Source organism: Chamaea fasciata, unplaced genomic scaffold (assembly GCF_029207755.1).
Source record: "Chamaea fasciata isolate MVZ Bird 193981 ecotype frontalis unplaced genomic scaffold, bChaFas1.0.hap1 SCAF_1, whole genome shotgun sequence".
Lineage (NCBI taxonomy): Eukaryota > Metazoa > Chordata > Aves > Passeriformes > Sylviidae > Chamaea > Chamaea fasciata.
The window spans coordinates 117,738,142-117,756,600 of NW_027094086.1; the positions used below are offsets into that span (position 1 = coordinate 117,738,142).

Here is an 18,459-nt window from a genome sequence, read left to right on the forward strand (position 1 = left end):
GTTTTTTAAATAGAAGTTATTTGTGTTCCATTACTTCTTAGAGTCAGGGGGAAAAATAGAAGGAAAATCATTCAGCAAATGATTTACTACATTTTGAAGGATTTTACCATACTGGTGAGAATATAGATTGTGATTTGCTGATGGAAACTCTAATGGTTTCAGTGCAAATTATAACAGAGTGGATTTTTTTTAAAAGGCAGATGTTTATCACAACATTATGATATATCCTCTTAAACAGGTACCCTGATGTAAACAGCAGCAAAAGAAACATCCAAAGTTTAACCAGATATAGAATGACCCCTTTAGGGCTTTAAAGCCTGCTGTGAAATGTATGTGGCATTCTCTCTTCAGTAGGAAATAGGAAAATCAGAAAACAGTCAAAATCCTCTCTGGTTACCAAGCATCTTAGGCAAGCTTGCTGTCTAAAAATTGTGACCTTCTTCTCTTGTTCCTAATCTAATAGCTTGAATATCTCTTTCATATTCTCCTTTTCATGTTTATGCATCTCCTAAGAGTAGTTAGCTGCTTTAACTCTACAGAAAGAGTCCACATTATTTGCAAGAAAAGATCCCAAAACTGCAGAAGAGTTATGAGAAATGCTACAAAAATTAAAATTCTGTATGGTAATCTTGCTATCCACATTTAGTTCTATTTCTAGGAAGACTAAATCTAACCTGACTTTTAAAACATGTAGTCCTGTACTTATGAGTATTAAATTTCAAGATGTAACCTCTACTATCTGTAATCAGACTGGTAATTTTTCATCACATTTTTTGTAGCACTCTCACCCACTGCAGCCTATCAGATGCCAAGCCAGAGGCTCTCCCTGAATTACTTTGATTTACTAAATTAATTGATTTGCCAATGTCCTAATTAAAGGGGGAAAATGAAAAAAAAAAATTGGTGTATTAAACTGATAAGTACTACACGGTGTGGCAGAATTTAAAATTTGTTTCTTCATCTGCTACTTAGTGCATTTAACAAATAAATCTATTGAGCAATAACCATCCTAATAGTAATATTGATAAAACAAGCCAAGACAATAATCTACTCCACTTCCTACACTCCTTTTGAGATTTGTGTATTGGCAGCAGAAAATAAATTACTTTCTCCTTTGTTTTAAGCAACAGATCTCCGATTTTAGAATCTAATACCTAGTTAAAGAAAACAGGACCAAGCCTGACCCAAACCCTGTACAAAAAAGCTCGGAACAGCCTCACTTGTTGCCACCCTTAAGATCAAATATGAATCCATTATATTAAAGTAAATAGTATGTATTTGTCCTGGTTTAGGGCAAATTTGGGAGGAAACTTTCAAAGGGGTCCCTCTAGAAAGCAGATTCAAGTGGCCCTTTTCCTATCTGGTTCGGGAAAAGATTTCCTTGGAGAAAAGTGGAAAAAACCTGTTTAACTAACAGGCAAAGTATTCACAAGCATAAAAAAAGAATAATATTAAACAATAAAACCTCTCGCTGTTGTGAAGAGGTGTCAGATTCAGAAAGCCCTTGTTGTGGGGTGTAGCTCGGCTCACTGAGTCTCCCATCAATCCCTCCTGCGCTGGAAAATGCCACGTCCCGGGCCCGGGTGGGCCACAGGTGTGACCTCTCGGTGTTTTTCTGGGTTTTCAGTCCAGAGCAGGGATGATGAGTTACAAGAAAAGGAAAAGCCACAGTCTGGGGAACTTCTCTGCCTCAGCTAGCTAAAAAAAAAAAAAAAAAAAAAAAAAACTAACTAAAAGCAAAGGAGAGCTCTCTCGCTGTCCGCGCTGCAGACAATACAATTCGTGAGAAGGAATGCGGGGGAGCAAGTGCAGTTCCTGCAAACAAACTGCGCGCTTCTCTCTCCCTTCGCTCTCGGAACCAGCCTTAAAGGTGCAGAACTTAATATCCAGCGTAAACAGAACAGACTGGGGATACAAGCATCATAAAGTCACCCTAGGACAGTATTATTTCCCCCTCATTGTTGGGACTCATTTTCAAAGTCTCAGCCATTTCAAATAAACATATAGAAGATCTGATAAAGTATTGTAGAGCATGCATTTCGTTTAAGTAAGTGGGCTTAGCTGCATGAAAGTCCGGACATATGCTTACCTTTAGATAATACTGCAACCCCAACAGATTTAATAAAATCTTTTCTATAGGTAACATAAATACATATATTGTGATTGGGACTTTGTTATTGCTATTACCAAAACCAGCTCATGTAAATCCAGTTCACCAGCCTACTTTGGATTATTAATATAACGTCTGGAAAAGGTGAACACTTGGTAAACTGATTTTTTTTAAAAAAATCTAATCATAAGAAGACATAAAATTTAAAAGGAAAAACCCTGTTAAATACACTCCATCACTTTTGCTTTCTACTTTCATTTTTCATCCTTAACAAGGATCACTTTTATGTCTTTGCTCTCAAAAAAAAAAAAAAAAAAAAAAAAAAAAAAAAAATATCAAACATCTTACTAACCTAGCCCAGTCAGAGGTTGGGTTAATTTTGTTGAGATGTCCATAAGATTCTCCTCTCCCTGGAACTTTCTAAAATCAGTATCTGTTCTAAACATTTGATACCAGTGGCAAACAGCTATTTAAAACTAATTTCCAAATTCCATCTTATTACTGTAGAACCAGAAGAGCTTCCAGAGAGGTTTCCTTCTAGAAAGGCCTTGGGCCACTTGTGATCAGACAGAAAAGTTGGTATTCAGCACAGATGGTCACAGGATGGAGACAGACTACTCTAGCACAGCTACATAGCATTGGATCGTGACAATATTGATAAGAGAGCTACAGCTTTTTGTTCAAAGTGAGTGAACGCCTCTTCAACAACACACCACTCTCAAAACTTCCATAAACTCTTGTCAAAATGGCAGGAGCTGCTGCTGCTGCTATCACATGCACTGAACGGCAACTTCCTGCACAACAATGTCACAAATTATAGTACCAGCCTAATTCTAGCCCCACCCCACCCCCCCAAAATAAAAGAAAAGCCACGGTATTCTCGATCCTTTGTCTTCTAAAACTCAGACATCAAGAGACAGGAGCTAAGTGTCGGGAAGTAGGGCGGGGGACGATGAGTGTGAAGGAGGCAGAAGGTGTGGCCTTTTCCGTACCATCCCCCAATGGGGCTATTTAAGGAGAACGGGAAGAGCTACCGCCGGATTCTGTCGACGTCGAGAACTTCGGGGCGAGAGGAAACCGGCTGTTTGCACTTAATTTTCTCAAAAAAGTTTACCCTGTTTTTGTTTTAAACCCCTTATTTTTTTAAGTGTGTGAGCGCAGCTTCAGCTCCAGTGAGTGATGGTGAGTGAACGGGGAAGGGGAGCCATGCTGGGGCGGTGGGAAGTGGGGTGATGGAGGGCATTTGAACGCCGAGCCGCCGGGCGGGCTCCTGCTGGGTGATGCAGTGTCTTGGTGGGACCCGCAGCGGAGCGGAGAGCGCAGTAGGAACTTCTTTGGGTTCTTGGGGTGAGAAACGGGAATGCCCAAAGCCGGAGTTGTGTCGCCTTGAAACGCGGTGAAGGGGCTAAACCCCTGAGGGCTGCTAGCATTTTAACTGTGTTGAAGGTTTTAAAACCTTGCGAGGTGAGCGGTTAAAGTCAGTGAGGGAGCGAATTGAAAAACCGCGGGCTTGTGCAGGGGAACGTGTGAGTCGCAGCCGTCGGCGTTACGGTCTGGAGAAGGCTTGACGACGGAAGACTCTTCACACCCATGAGCGGCCATTTTGTGACAGCGCTAACATGGCGCCGTCCCGCACGGCCTTGGCCGGCCCGTGGCGGTGTGCCCGCTTCGCCTTGCGTCCGGCAGGAACCCATGACGGGGGTTTGTGAACAGCTTCCATTGCCCTGAGCGCCAAACCTTCCTGCCCACGCCCTGTCGGCGCTGGGCACCCGAGGTGTGAGGACGTAAAATGGCGGCCGTTAGCGGCGGCACCACGAGCGGCGCCTCGCTCGCCCGAGGTTCCCCGGCCCGGCGTCCCTCAGCCGCCAGAACCAAGGCCTGGCGTCGTCCGCAGCGCTCCGGGCAGCGGGAGCTGCGGGCTCCTCGCCTCACGCCGAGATGCTGCTTGCTGTTAGCTCTCTCTATTTGAGAGACGTGATTTGCGACTGTAGCACTGACCCTTCAAACGCTATACGAGTATGGTAGTGGGGGTTTTGGAATTTTTTTTTGGGGGGGGGGGTGTGTTTTGCGGGTTTTTCTAATTCTGTTTTTTTATACAGGAGAAGTTGTGCCTCGTAAGTGCCCAGCGTGCCGTGCTGGGCTGAGAGCTCCACTCGGTGCCCAGCGGGGAGGCTGCGGCGCCAGCCGTGCGCTTCCCTCAGGCACCGGCGCTGTCATGGAGACTGCGCTCACAGTCTCCGCGGCGGGGCGTGGGTCGCGGGGTTTAGATGTCTCAGTTAAAACAAATTAAAAAACCACCCCAACTAATGCTTACTTTATGCAAAGAACGTGCTGAGGCCAGGGAGAAGCCTGAGAAATCGCGGGCTTGTGTGGCCAAAAATAAAAGTGACGGTTTTCCTCTCCTGGATGAGCATAAAAATGAGTGATGTTTGTAACACACTTGGGTGGGTAGGTGGGTGTTTCCTCCACCTGGCCCCAATGATCGTCCTTTTTCACCTTTTCTTTTGCCACAAGTCTATAACTAGTCTCCCGACTACTGTAGGGAGGACCTTATACCGGTTTCTCCGCATTAATTTAAACTTGATGGAAGCTTGCAGGAATATTAGAGAGCAAACAGATAAAATTAGTCTTTTGATGAGAGAAGAAAAAAACCACCTGTTAATTCTGATAAGCTGAAAAACTGAATAAGCCCTATTATTTATGATATGTGGAAATTTGATTTCAAAGCTCCTTCATGAGATAAGACAAATTAGACTTGCTTTAGAATAATTTTAAAGGGGTGAGTCACTTTAGCTGATGCTGTAATTCCAGCTTAGCCAATTCATCATTGGAAGGATTCCCACTTGAAAACTTGAGGTGGTTTAGGCGTTGGACACTGATTCAGCAGCAGTGTGAGGTCTTTGCACGTAGTGTATGTGGAGCAGTCATTTATGTAGTGCTGTGTTGGTAAAATTATTTGGTTTTAGATAAGACAGTAATTTTTTTAATTTGGCAAAGGTTTTCCGTCACAGTACTGAAGACTTGAAAAGCAGTTTCTGAGGTAGACTTTTTTTTTTAATTCTAGGGGACTTTTTCCGCTGCGCATTTTTCACCTCCTTTTCAAGTTCTAGGAAATACGTATATTAGTAAATCTCATTTTTGATGTTGCCCACCTTGCCAGAATGCCTAAGCAGTCTGTTTATTCTTTCTTTCAGGTACTTAATGTGTGAGAGTGTTAAATAAGTTAATTTTCTTTGAAAATTCTACATCATTAATGTGAGAAAGGAGCACTGCACTTCCATGGCAGCCAAGGCCATGTGTGACAGGTGTACCAGCAGTATCTGTGGTTATCAGCTTCCTTGTGCTGGTTCTGGCCCTTGCTGGGTGCCTCTGCTGAGAGCTGTTTCCTGTTTTAGGCTGCCAGAGAACTTGCACAACAAAGTGAATACCACTTCTAGCTTGGTTCGCTGAAACATCCAGAAAGAAAGAAGTAGAAGTAACAGTTAGGTCAGCTTGAGGGTGCTGTGGAGTTGCCGTCTCAGATTTCAGTTCAAATGCCCTTTAGCTGGGTTTGCAGAATACAAAAACAACAGAGAATAAAAGCAGAATACCAGGTAGGTGGAAAACTGCACTTCATGTTAATCTTCCTGCCAGATTTTGTAGAGCCAGTATAATTTGAACTGACAAGTGTTAAAATTTCTTGTGCAAGAGGAGGTGCAGCAAGAGAGATGGGGGCAGATCCTGGTAAGTAGCAACATTGGTCACAAAGCTTGAAACAGTCTGGCAGGGCTACTTAAAGTAGTCTATACTAGGTCTGGATTTAAATTTTTAAAACTCCTTGGCATAATTACTTCTGTTTTCTCCCCCAGTGAAAGGTCCATTTGTGCTATTAAAGTTCCTTGTCCCCTGCTATATCTATAGGAAGCTGCAGGCATTCTGGTGTCTTGAAGTGTAATCAAGTTGACTGAAATGAATATTTCTGTTTAAATTTTGTAGGCAGCACATGTGGAGACCCAGTGTTCAAATGCCACGGAGGGCAGCACCTATTCAGCAACAGTCAGTCAGGGCTATGTTTTACCAGAAGGAAAAATCATGCCAAACACAGTCTTCGTTGGTGGAATTGACATAAGGGTATATATATACTCTTTTATTTGTTTAAAATGGGTGGAAGGTACATTAGTAGAAAATGGAATTTTGCTCCTGGTTTAGTGTGGATTTTTTTACTTGTTTGTGGTGGTTGTCTTCCCTTTTTTTTTTTCTTTGTGTATGTGTGCATTTGCCAGTCTTGAAGGTATTGAAATGTCACTGGAGAAATCTGGAACGTGTCTTCCAAAATAAATCTTTAGTTTAAAAAATGTATTTAGTAAAAAATGTACTGTCTGCTTTAAATCAGTTCTAAGTAGTTGAGTATGTTTGAAGATGTTAAAGACCTTGTTTTCTTCTAGATGAATGAGGCAGAAATTCGGAGTGTCTTTGAACAATACGGTACTGTGAAGGAGGTGAAGGTCATCACGGACAGAACTGGTGTTTCGAAGGGGTGGGTAGAGTATGAGTAGTTGCTTTAAGTTGCTGCTTCTGTAGACAGCTTTCTGTAGTAGGTGATATGAACAGACACTTAACAACACACTTGACATGTTTAAGCCTTAATACTAGCTGCAGCTTTCTGTTGTGGTGAGTTAACACTGTGAAGCCAGTAAATCTATGCTGCCCCCAACTAAATCTGTATAATCTTATAAAGAATAGCATGAATTTTCTGACTTCAGTTTCTCTGTTCAGGGAAAAAAACTCACTGTCACTTAAGCATTGAAAACTAAGCTTAACTTGCGTGATGCTTACATAGCCAATTCTTTTGTAGGACTCTTCTGCTGGATAGAGGAGTTAAAAATCTGAGGACAGTTCAGGATGATTAAGAGAATTAAGATGGTTTATTCAGGGCAGTGTGTCTGCCCTCTCCTGACACTTGGGAGTAAGTTCTAGAGTAAAACAGCCCAAACTTGTTTGGGTGAAGAGTGAGACTAAGTATGTGAAGGCTGTTGAAATAAGGGAAATTCCCTTTGAATATATAGAAAAGTTCTGGATTACTGTGGTGAAACCCTTAAATAAGAACATGAAGGACCTTACTCTGAGTTCTGGGGAAGCCATCCCAGTTTAGGGGTTATCCCTTCTTATAAGAAGGAAGTCCATATCGTCTTGAGGCTCCTTCCAGCCCAGTTTTTCTTGGATTCTATGCTTAGATCCTAGAACGTCACATCTTTTTCTTCACCATATGTAGCAATGGAAGACCTGGAAAGAGAATTCATTTTCTCATATCCTCAAGGTGAACCCTGCTGTGCAGTTAGCTAGTGTATGTTACGAATATTGATAATGATTTGCCTTATTCCATTAATGGGACACAATTGTTACTATAATGTTCTGAAATAATCTTAATTGTATAGACCAGACAAACTAAAGAGACAGTGAAACAAATTGAAAAACTTCTTGAAGAATGGCTTTCCTCACTGGTGTTACTGTTCTTGTAATGCTTGCATTCATCCAGACCTCTGTAGTAAATACAAAATTTAAAGATAACTCAGATCTTACTAATTTAACTTTTTGAGTCGCAAATACCAACAGCAGTACTCATTTTGAGTAGTTAAAATGGTAAAATAGCCCTTATTTTTATTTCATGTTATTCTGAAATCTGGCATTTAGTTTCTGGCCCCATAATAGATACTGCTAGTTAGCAGTAAATAGATTTTTAGGCTGAATCATAAACTAATGTCCTAGTTGATAATTTTGATGTGCAATGTAGTGTACCTGGCATGTTGTTAGCTGGTCTTGTTCAAAAAAATTTGGCTAACAGTCAACTAAAACTGCTAACTGAATAGTCTGTTTTTCCTTTTTAGGTATGGATTTGTGTCTTTCCTGGACAATGTGGATGTTCAAAAGATAGTTGAGGTAAGCTCCTTGTCCAAATTACTTGAAGAAGCTGATGTATGAAGGTTAGAGACAAGTTTGTAGAAACCAAGTTACATACCCTGTAAGTTAGGACACACGAAGTCTAGGGCTGCCCAAAAAGTAAACTTTCTAAAATTTATACTGCTGGTAAAATCTTAATGCATTTGCCTAAGTAAGAAGCAAAATTGGTTTTCAGCTAATTAGTTCTTAACCTGGTGTGGTCAAACATCTCATGTCATTTTGTTTGATAGCTCTCATTTATTTATGTGCTTGAAAGCCTTGAGTGTGTTTGGCTGCTTGCTTTTTGTAGTGGATGATTGTGATAGAACTCTTGTGCTTATGGCAGAAGTGTCGAAGTTTAATTCTCCAATAAGGAGAAACAAATGTGGATAGACATAAGTGAAAAAAATAACAGTTTACTAATACGGAAGGAATAGTGTTGCAGTATTAGTGACTAGTTACAAAGTTGCTGAAATCTCCTGGACTCCCAGGGAACAAAGCCAAAATGGTGGAGTGACACCTCCCCCTAAATGGTAGCCTCTGCAGCTGACTGACTGTGTGGTTCTGCAGACAAGGGGGAGAATGGTGACAGCTTGCCCACTTCTTATCTCTTCATTGATGAATGCAGCTGGCACTCCAGCAGCTGGTACTTGGTCAAGGGCCAGAACTCTCAGAAGGATTTGCCTTCCTTGGCAAGAGAGAGCCAGGCAAGGCCAGGCAGTTGGGCTGGTGCAGCTCTGCCTTCACTCTTCCAGGGCTCCTCCATGGTGGCTGCAGACAGGCAGTTGCAGGATTTGCACTGAGCCAGTCCAAGATGCAAGAGTGGAACAAAAGGGGAAAAAAACTTGAAAGCAGAGCCTCTGCCTTGAGCAAAGACCATGAGGGGAAGTGAGAGCCTCTCTGTTTGCTTCAGTCTTTGAAGGCTGGGGCACTTGCCCACTCTGCCCCATGGGTCTGTTTTTTGGCTCCAGGGTCTTAAGAGACAGTAACAATTTCAGGCACAGAGAGACGAAATACAGTAACATTTTGGGTTACCTAGGGCATAGGTAACCGTATCATGGAAGACAGATTTTTACTTCTGTCTTAGTAGTTGAAATACATTCCTCTAGCAGTATTTGTGCATTTGGATGCTATCTGGAGTGCAAGTAGTTTTAAGCCTCCTAGATTGTGCTGTGGCTGTTCCCATGTCATCATATAGTTTTCCTGTAGCTAACACAGGAGATGAAGGGGTAGAACTGTTACAGCCCTTCTGATTTTGGGAGTTTGGTGTCAGGGAAGTTCTCAATTTCAGTGCTTATAACTAAATCAGTTACTTGGCTCTGATAGACTTGAGCAGGTCACAAACCACTGACAAAGCTTTTATTTTCCCTCTTTCTCCCCACACTGAATACAGTAACTGTGAAAATAACATGTATTGAAATACTTGCCTTTTTGAAGTCTTTGCCTCAGAAAACTCCTGTGTCTCTGGAGGGTGAACAGTCTCTCATTTGCTTCTGAAGCTTGGTTGGGAAGTAGATCAGAAAGACAAAAGCAGATGGATGTGCCGTCATAAATGCAGTGTTCTGTGATGTGTAGATGTGTTTACTGGCCATCCAGCTCCGTAAGTGGGAAGAGAACGTGTTTGATAAAGTGGAGAGTAGTGAAACCCCAGCAGGAGATCCTTGATTCTCACCAAAGGGTTTTAAAAGCTTGCTGTTACTTGATGGTATGATGAAAAAAATACAGTGACTGCTGTATTAAGCAACAGACTTCATCTGAGAACACTTTTTTCTTTTTACGATGGATTACATTTATTGTGCTACATCAGTGTGAAATGCTTGCTCTGAGGTAACAATTTCTATGGAGACCTCTTGAGTAGCATTGACATTTGAGCCATGTACATTGCTGATTTTCTGTTGTGTGCTTCTTCAAAACTGAAGCCTGCAGTGTTCCTCTATTAATGTAGTACTCACTGATGTGAATTTGTATACCAGAGGTCTTGGTAGACCCAGAGGTATGTGGTAGATTTTCAATGCACACTTCAGGTCTGCAGGCAGTAAAAATGTCTGCCATGTCAGGAAGAAGCATATTCAAGTACAGATAATCTTAGAAAACCTGTTGGCTTTTGGAGGGGATGGAAGAAAGGAAGAAATTAACATGGGTGTTGTAGAGCTCAAATTATAAGCTAAAGTTACTGCACTGAATCACTTCAGGCCTTGTCTGCACTGAATGGTCCCAGTGTTTTCTGTAAATAAACATGATAGAGCCTCTCTGTAGCTAAAATTACTCTTTATTCCCGTGTTCATCTGCCTGTTCAACAAGGCTCTGTAGCCTTGTTCAGCCTGACAGTGTTTTTCTTCTGCTTTAGGTCTGTAACTGCACTCTGGTCCATCATAAATCTCTTTGCAGTTCAGAATGGAAAAGTGTCTTCTGTTCAGAGGGGGAGGCCTGTCTCCCAGGAGTTCTCATTGTTGAGGTGGAAAAGGTAGTTGCATGATTTTGGGCACAATAGGATTCCAGAATTAATTAAATGCCCAGAATCAACCAACTAAGACACCTTCCCCTGGAAAAAAAATCAAAAAACATCCACCTGTCAAACTCTTCAGATTATTGCACCATTTTTCACCCCCATATATCTCTTGAATCATCTTTTCATACTGATAGAAATTAGAATGGCAAGATTTTTTTATTGTTATATTTCTGCTTATTTTTACAGGCAACAGTAAAGTTCCTGTTGTCTGTTCAAAGCATTTCCTTTAGTAGAAAAGGGAGAAAATTGCAAAACCACACATTTTCTTCTGAAGCAGGCACTTCTGTAGAGTTGCATGTGATAGAGAATCTAGACAGATTGTCTGTATCCACTACTGACTTTAGTGCTTGGTGCTAAAATAATGCTGATAGGGCTAAAGCAAAAATCTTTCACTAGTAACGTGAGACTGAGGTCATTCTCCATTAGTACTCTCACTGAGACAAGAATACTTAAACCTGTGTGTATAAAACCACAGGGCTGACAGTCACTGATACATAGTTGCAAATACAAGCAGTGCATGTTGCCATTTGGGCCGGTGATACATCATTTTGGCGGGTCAGTAGGCAGGCACATAGCTGAGTTGAGGGTGCTGCAGAAAATCTGAGGTAAAAGGCATATGGTGTTGAGAGAGGAGACTTGAGGCTGTTGAGTCTTTATCAGAGTTGATGTACTGTGGTGCAGAAGCAGAGTTCAGTCTCTTTAAAATCCCACAAACCTCTCACCTTGCTGATTCCCAGCTTACAGAGAATAACCTGTCTTTCAGTCACAAATCAACTTCCATGGTAAAAAGCTGAAACTGGGGCCAGCCATCAGAAAACAACAAAATCTAAGTAAGTGGATTTAAATAAATTTGTCAATATTGCAGGTATTATAATATAGCAGGTTTTTTTTTTCTTAATTATACATCATTATCCTTGCAAATACTTTTTATCTGATGCAGTGTTTATATTTCAGTTAAACCTTGGTTCTGACTTCTATGACCTTACTTGTGTGATATTTTAATAAGAGTGAGGTTGGTAGCACAATACAGTATAGTTAACATTGAGTTAAATTTAAAAGTCAAACCATTAGGGGTTTTTTTTGTAGCTGGAACTCAGATTCCTAATAAAATACATGTAGTAATGTTTTAATGCTCTTCTTTATCTGTTTCAAAACAAGATTCCTGTGTGCATCCCAGACAATTATTTTTTGGTCCTCCTCCACCACAGTTCCAGACTGTGTGGGGTAATCAGAGTATGGAGACGTATGTGCAGCCCCCAGCTGTCATGAACCCTGTAACCCCCTATGTTCAGGTAAGGCTGCTCCTGATGCTGATTTTGAATCATGATTAAGTATTTTTTGAAGGTGCAAGCATGTATGACTTTTGGAGTATGTATTGAGATTCCAGTCTGATCTTACCTGCCTGTTTTCATATTGCCTTCCCCAGTAAGAAGCACCCAGCTTCAAACCACTTCAAAGGAATGCCAGCAACCTTGAAAAATTGATTCAGTGATGTTAAACAAGAGGGAGATGCCCTTTAAAAATGAGAACTGTTGAAAGTGGAAGGAAGATTGAGTTATTATTGTCTGTCACAGATGCAGTTCACAAATAAAATGTATCCAAATATTTAATGTGTTACTGTCCTGCTTGAGAATAAACTACAAAATTGAAAATGTATTATTGTAAACTTAAGAGTAGGATCAGAAGTTCTCAGGTACTTTTCTCCTAGCCAAACATATCCTTGGTTCTAAACTGCTGTTGTGTTACAAGAACACAGTGTTACAGCATCTGCTGTTAATAGCTGTGCTCAGCACAGTATTGCCTGCAGGACATCACTGTACTAGTACTTCAGCTGAGCATTCCTACTGAGGTGTGGGTACAGTGCTTCTGGCCTGGATATGAGTCCTGTGCTGTTAGTGAGCCAGATCAGGCTCTCTTTTCGCCTTAGCCTCTGTGATGGGGCAGTACTGACTACAGACTGATCCTTTTTTGTATATCTTAAGCAAAGAGGAAGAACAAACTTGGAGAAATACTTTCTTTCAAGGCAGAGAGCTTGATAATAGTATTCTTGCTGGTTCTGTTTATTAATTTAAGAGAATTCTCTTAAATGTTAGAATGTACCTTTAACTATTCTCTGATTAATCTGAGAAGGTTCCATGTAAACACTGTGTCAGAGTACTTACAGGAAAGAAATACTAGGAAATAGTCTTAATTGGAGTACTTAGCTTCCTTTGCTTCCTAGAATCTGATCCTTCAGACTGTTGTACTCCATTATTTCATAGTAATCAGTCTGCTTCAGATCTACTTCTCAAAGTTTATACCATGACTTGCACTTCTGAAATTACTTAAAAGATCAGTTATAAGCAGGTAGGGGATTTTTAGGCATATAAGACACTTGAAATCTCACTTTGTAGACATTATTAGTGCCTGAAGTGCTGAAGCAAGCCCCATGGGAAATCTAAGGGCTGCTTTTAAATAGAGAGTCTAGTCTGCACAGGAATTGAAATAACAGTGTAACTTCTAAAAATGTGCTCCTGGCTAATACCTCTACAAATATCATACTTGTATCTTGCTTCAAACTCGAGGGTTTTTTTTTAAAAGAAAGCTTTATTTGCAGCCCTATCCATACAGTTCATCACCAGCTGTACTGGTAAAGCAGCAAGTTCCCATAGGATATCAACCTGCTTACAGCTATCAGGTATGTAAAGTTTTAGTAGATGCAAAAAGGCTGTTGGATACCTGACAAAACTGGAATGAAGTGTTAACTGGAGTCTGATGTTTCTGTGCTTCTCATTCCTTGAAATTTATTTCCCTTCAGTTCTTCACAGCTACCAAAGCAAAAACAAAATAGTGATGCAAACTGTTGAGTAACTTAGCATACTCTTTTCTTTTTATAGTTTCATTATTTCTTTTTTTCAATATACAGTGATAAAACAACTTTCAAATTAGGAAAAAGTACATGAGTTCGTAGTACATGTAGGAGGGATTGCATTTATTTGTACGTGCTGTAGTGTGGGGTGTTAGGTACTTGGCATCAGAATCTTACCAGATGATACAACAATTGATGTATATAGAGGGGGGATGTGCTCTTGCATTATGAAAATGTCAGAGAAGGTGTTTAGCTGATAGTGGGGTTTGAACTCACAAGTGAAATGTGTGGCTATGTCCTGTTCCTAACACTAAACTAGGAGTAACAGAAAGCAGCCAGAGGCTTTTGAGGTTTGTTTTCAATGTAGGTACTTTGGTTTCCCTTATTTCACTAATATTTAGAAATATTTAATTTTTTTTTAACTTGGAGTGAGAAGGAAATAGTTGAATAAGGTATCTTGCTGGACATAAGACTATGTATTAAATAACTGTTTCACTAAAAATTCAGACATGAAATGCTATAAACAGTGGCTCCTACAGAGCAGTTATTTGTCTGTGTTGGAAATGAATGAGTAAAAGGTGGTTCTTGTCCAATTTTTGTTTAAGGCTCAACCACAGTGGATTGCTGGGGAGCAACGAAATTATGTAATGCCTCCAACTCCGGTAAGCTGACAAAGTTAGACTTCTGAAACCATCATCTTACATAGCACATAGTTTTTACAGCTTGATACTTAAAAAAAAAAAAGTCTGTTTGTTGTCTGGATCTGTGTAATCTGGTCTTCAAAAATCTGTAATTGCTGATGAGAGTATGTAGTTGTTTAGAATTTCTACTGGTATGGTGCTTTTTTGTGTTACCTGGGAGAACAGATCTGCCTGTTTTTTGACATTATTCTACATGTTCTAGTCACAGAACTCTGGACTAGAGAGTTTAACCAAAATGGTGTTGGTTTTTCAGGAAAAGTTGAAGGAAAAATAAGTTGACCTGATCTACAATCTTTTTTTTTTTTTTAAAGTCTCTATGTTCTTTGCAAACATTGATGAATTTTTTTGGCTCCTTTCAACAGGTTTTAAATTTTTTCACAGGCTGCTACAAACTGTAGATGGTGCTGCTGGCCTCTAAAAAAATACCTTGCTTTGTGACTTAATGCGAGTAACTTTTCCATAAGATTGTCAAACAAGTACAGAGTATTTTTTTCCCCTATGTCAGAATTTAAACTTTCCCCCTGGGCATTTTTGTGTTCCTATGTTATTTTTACTGACTGCAGTTTTCATTAGGTCTTTAAAAGCTGTAATATACAATTTTATCCTGAATGGTGTTCTTTTTCTAAAAGCTATCAGAAGTCATTGAAATATTGATTACACTATTGCCTTGAAATAGCTTTTTTAATAACATTCAGGTATGTGATACAGCCATAGTGTATCACTTTACAATTCAATGGTAGCAGCATGTCAAACTGTTTTTAGAGTAGGTGTTCATGGAGGTTTCACTGTTAAATGTTAACAAGCTTGATTATAGGAACAGTCAACTGTTCTAGAACTATCTCAATTAAGCAACTCTAAGTATCATTCTTAACTGTCTTAATAAAACAGGTTGTGACACAGTACTTCCCCCACTCAGGAAACTTAGCAAAACTGCAAAGATAAAGTTGGCACAGTTTATGGATAGATGGGGATCATCTGTCTGTGCACTGTAACTGTGCATGTTTTCCCAGTGTTACTGAAACATTGTAATACTTAAAAATTCTACAGGTGTATACTTCAGTAAACTGTCATGGCACTGAGGATCAAGGATTTATACAGATTGAATGTTCTGTTCCAGAGTCCACACAGTTGCCTAACAGCCCACAAAAAGTAAGTGCTTGCTCAAAACTGACAGGTTCTTTATCATAAATGCCATTCCCAGAAATTTGCACATGAGGGTTACATAGCTTTGGCAAGGGCCTCAGACAGATATCTTAGAAATCAAGGTTATAGTTGCAACTTTCAGCCAGTTAAGTCCCATGTATCTGATTTCTGTGTATAACTTCAGAAGTCTCACGTTTCCTTGAAACTGTTAGTGCTTGTTTGCAATGCTGAGGGCTGGATGAAGTGTGTTCTACTTAAGTCTACTGACAAGACTTTGCCTAATCTGTGGAAATTCCAGGGAAAATTCCAGGTACTAAAAAAGTAGATTTGATAGCAGTGCCTGCTATCTTAGGTAGATTTATTTTAAGCTTCAAATATCTGAGTTGGTAACTTTCTTCTGTTGTCACTGTTCTGTGGAAGGTGGCCCCAGTTTAGCGAACAGTTGGCTCTGAATTCAGTTTCTTAAAGGAGAAATTTCATTTCCCAGCTGTCAGCCTAATCCAGGAGTGAACTGGCATGTCACTGATTAGAATTGTTACGCTGTAACACTGAAGTGGGATAATGAGTTACTAATATTAAAAGATTATGGGGGGAGAGAAAAAAATTACAAATACGTCAGAGAATACAAGGCAGTTGAGGAATCCTGATTGCAAAGTAAACCCTGTGACACACTGGCATTGTTAGCTAGTAATGTACCCTAACTAAGAAAATCAATTTTGATGTACCTATAACTGTATTTCAGAAGTCTGTGGACAAGGGCATGCAAACAATGTTATCCTGTCTGTCTCCTGAGAACCAGCTGATGAATGACTTTGTATCACAAGACAAAAATGTAAAGGTATGTAGTGAAAACAAAATATATCCTTACATCCCTGAGACATAGCTGGCCTTCAGTGTGTTCACCTACAGGATACCATAACGATGAAGGTAATCATATCTGTGAATGCCACTTGAATTTTTTTCTTCTTTGTACATCCTCTGAGATGTATGGGTTTGGCTCTCAGTTGTTTCATGGTGCAAGTGCTGAAATTGGATTCAGTGGGTTTAATCAGGACAGCATTAAAATTGCTGAACAGTCAACTAAGAAACAATTAGAGCATAAGTCTGGGTAGTCATTTCTCAGTGGCATGGCTGAAAGCAGTAGATTACTCCCTGGTTTGAACAGAGGATGTTGAGTTTTAACCTTGATAGTCTGTACAGTGAAGTAGCTACTGTGGATGGTGGCTAGTTATTCTTTCTCTGCTTTAACCAATAAATTGTAGTCCAGGTTGGTAGCTGGTTGTCATTTTTTTTGCTGTATGTGTTCAGTCTTTGTAGATTTGCAATTTCTGATTACATTCCAAGTCATATTTAATTTCAGGTTGTTAATTTCTAAGACCTTGTTTCCTTTTTGTAAAAGGACAGATGTGTGAACTAAACAGGTATCCTCTGAAACGGCAATGCAGAAGCTGTTACCAGTTTTGGAGAGGGGTGAATAAAATGCAGGGTGTCTCTATAGTTTTCATGAAACTTTGGTTGCTTTATTCTGATTAACTGAATTTTTTTTTCTTGTCCTCTCTTCTGTCCCATCCCAGGAGAGTAAGACATACCACTTGAGAAAAGGAAGGACAGTACACAAAACCCCTTGATCAACAAAGACTTCGAAGTATCTAAATTAGCTGGATGGTACTACAATTAGTAGTTAGTAATACAGAGTATAATATTTCTCAGAGTTACTTAAAGTTATGTTTGTGCTCGTGTTCTGCCTGTTTTGATACTGTTGTTACTTGAGTAGTTTAAAGTTTGGAGTTGTAAAAGTTGACAAACTTCAGTGTTACTGTTTGTGTGCTTCCCCTGGTAACTGACTGGATGTTAGAGAGTTGATACGTTTGCTGTATGTGGATTTTTCTCTGAGCTTTAAGGTACAGTCTGCATATTACACATAGTTTTTCATTAACTACAATTTGACTCATATTGACCACTTCTGCAGTTTAAAAATTGAAGTAGTTATTTGCCCAAGAGAATATATTTTAAGACTGAGTTCTTAAATCAGTGTAAAAGATGAGAAACTGTAACTGAGCTGAAACCTTGTAAGTCCTGGTTGCCTTTAGATGACATAATCAATGTGATTATGTTCATTGATGACAGTCTATGTACCTGCAGTCTTAAGCATCACTACTATTTTTGGGTAAGTAATGAAGAGAATCCTAAAATTCCTGTATGTAACTTAAAATGTAAGATTGTTATCTGTATTGGACAGTCAGCCAATACAAGATTTTTTACTTGAAAAATCTTAGCAATACCTGTATTTTAAACTTCTGAGAAAATACTGCACTTCAATAAGCCTTTGTCATGTGATGCAAACTGTTAATCAAAGAATATATGTATGACTGTTTTAATATAAATCATGTAGATTTTAGGTGTGTATTGTGAAACAGTGAAATAAATTTTTACTTTGCCTTGGTTTCCTAAATTTCTGGTGTAACAAATCTAAATAATAACTTGTTAAAGCTGTTAAAAACTTCCTACTCTGAGATTTTCAGTTATTATAAATCTATAGTAACAAACCTTCATTTTGGGTAGATACTAGCTGAAGTTTCAAAAAAGTAGAATTGAGAAAAGAGAACAGTCTTATATGTGGGTCCTAGCTTGCTTTTTTTCTCTTACTCAAACACCTCAATCTCTCCAGACAATAAAAGAAAATATGCCTCTCTTGTTAAGGATGTGTATATGAGGCTGTTTACAACTGCATGTTCAGCTTCAAATTTCCAGAAGGTTTAGGGATAGTAATGGCTAGGCAAAGATTAGCCAGAAGTATGTGTTAATGAAATATTTAGAAGGGAACTGGATATGTAAAGGAATATGACTAGAGGAATGTCCAAGGACTGCTGCTCAGGAGTGTTCTGGATAAAACTTTATTGAAGGAGGATGGGGGAGAACGATTATGCAGCTTTGTACCGATGTTCTGATAGCATAAATTAACCTGGAAAAGAGCAAAGCCCATACCAGTTTCTCTACTCACTGTTTCATGTTACTGGAGATAGTATTAAGTGTTCCCATGATACTGATTTGTTGCCATGTTTTTTTCAGACTGCTGTTTTAAAGATAGTGGCTTGATTGTGCTTAACTTCTGTGTTAGCAGCTTTTTTGTAAGGGTTTTTCTGGGATTGAATCAGGACCCTGTCCTTTCCAGCTTTCAGTATCTAGACAGCCTGCATGTGCTTTCAAAGCTGTGATGTCAGTTTATTGATTA

General features: G+C 39.6%; 1 protein-coding gene across 1 annotated transcript; it reads left to right on the forward strand.

Moving 5' to 3' along the window:
- The first annotated feature begins 3,163 nt into the window (after positions 1-3,163).
- DAZL (deleted in azoospermia like) lies at positions 3,164-17,679 on the forward strand. The gene is made up of 11 exons (XM_066181044.1): positions 3,164-3,292; positions 6,086-6,220; positions 6,535-6,626; positions 7,975-8,026; positions 11,299-11,365; positions 11,694-11,827; positions 13,132-13,212; positions 13,989-14,045; positions 15,132-15,233; positions 15,970-16,065; positions 16,802-17,679. Exons 1-11 carry the CDS (start codon positions 3,290-3,292, stop codon positions 16,853-16,855), a joined length of 873 nt encoding a protein of 290 aa, XP_066037141.1. The 5' UTR covers positions 3,164-3,289; the 3' UTR covers positions 16,856-17,679.
- Positions 17,680-18,459: the final 780 nt, after the last annotated feature.